Below are 1204 nucleotides of genomic sequence, written 5' to 3'. Positions count from 1 at the left end.
CCTTCATCTCCGGAATCAACCTAGTGAACTTTCTCTGAACAGCCTCCAATGCAAGTACAGGCAACTCTCGATTATCCGCACATGGATCCAACAGGAAACCATTGTGACGGGATTTAAAAATTTCGGCCCAGGAAGACATCGGGCCGCAGGCATCGGAGTCCTTTCGGCCCGGGAAGGCATTGGGCTGGTGGGTTCGGAGTCCTTTCGGCCGGGAAGGCATGGGGTTTTAACTTTATAATGTCAATCGCTCTAACGGAGAAATCGTTTACCCGGCATAGTCCAATCCTCGAGGGACCCGGATAATCGAGAGTTGCCTGTGTATCCTTCCGTAAATACGGAGACCAAAACTGTCCACAGTACTCCAGATAGAAACTATTTCCTGTGGTGGGGAAGTCCAGAACAAGAGGGAATAACCTTAAAATTATTGATCGGCTGTTCGGAGATGAGGACAGGAAGCACTTCACACAGAGAGAATTATTTAATTCAGTGTATGTTGAAGTCAAAAAGAACTGTTCTTTTGTAAATGTTTAGTTTCACGGGAAGGGCAATGATGCTGTACTGGAGCGGAGTAGGTTGAAGATGCGGATTTGTTATTTGTGCAACAACAGAGGGGGGAGGATTTATGGCAGTGTCCTTTGGGTCTATGAATGTGTGACTATATTCCTCATCATTGTCTTTCCTGATCATTAATCTGTACTTTCCTCCGGGCCCAGACTGTTTACTCGGTCACCATGGAGACCTCATCACTGGAGCGGCAGCTGCAGAGTGTTCAGCGCAACATCGCCTTCTTAAAGGGAGAGCACATGGACTTGCTGCACGGGCTGCACATGGAAATCCTGCAGCTGCAGAAACGCTGCACCGGTGAGTTTCTGCCGCAGTCCTCAACCCAACGGGGGGGGGGGAAAGGGTTAACGATTTCTGGGCATGTCCAAAACGAGACGGGAGTGCGGTAAAGGAGGCAAACCTCATGACTTTGAATTCCGAGCTTCGCTTTACTGTTGAGGCCAAGAGCAGAATTGTTCCATCAGATGGCGATGCCTCATTTTAAAATGACTAGCTGATCCCCAGTGCTGTTGCTCACCAGTAGTCTGGAGCACAAGCCAGGTTGTCTCAAGGTCACAAAAACACACCAGGAAATAACTGCCTATATTCAGTCTGCAGACTTTGTATTAGAATGTTCATTTGTAATTTGCATACGTCGATA

General features: G+C 47.9%; 1 protein-coding gene across 1 annotated transcript in view; it reads left to right on the top strand.

The window, feature by feature from the left end:
- The first annotated feature begins 731 nt into the window (after positions 1-731).
- Positions 732-1204, top strand: part of ccdc92ba (coiled-coil domain containing 92Ba) — a 67819-nt gene continuing 67346 nt past the window's right edge. The window contains exon 1 of the mRNA XM_070858061.1: positions 732-861. Within this exon, the coding sequence (XP_070714162.1) occupies positions 732-861 (130 nt within the window). The remainder of the gene's footprint in view (positions 862-1204) is intronic.

The sequence above is a fragment of the Pristiophorus japonicus genome, chromosome 16, assembly GCF_044704955.1.
Source record: "Pristiophorus japonicus isolate sPriJap1 chromosome 16, sPriJap1.hap1, whole genome shotgun sequence".
Taxonomy (NCBI): Eukaryota; Metazoa; Chordata; class Chondrichthyes; family Pristiophoridae; genus Pristiophorus; species Pristiophorus japonicus.
The sequence above is the reverse complement of the archived record's forward strand: the minus strand, read 5'-3'. Positions and strand labels throughout refer to the sequence as shown.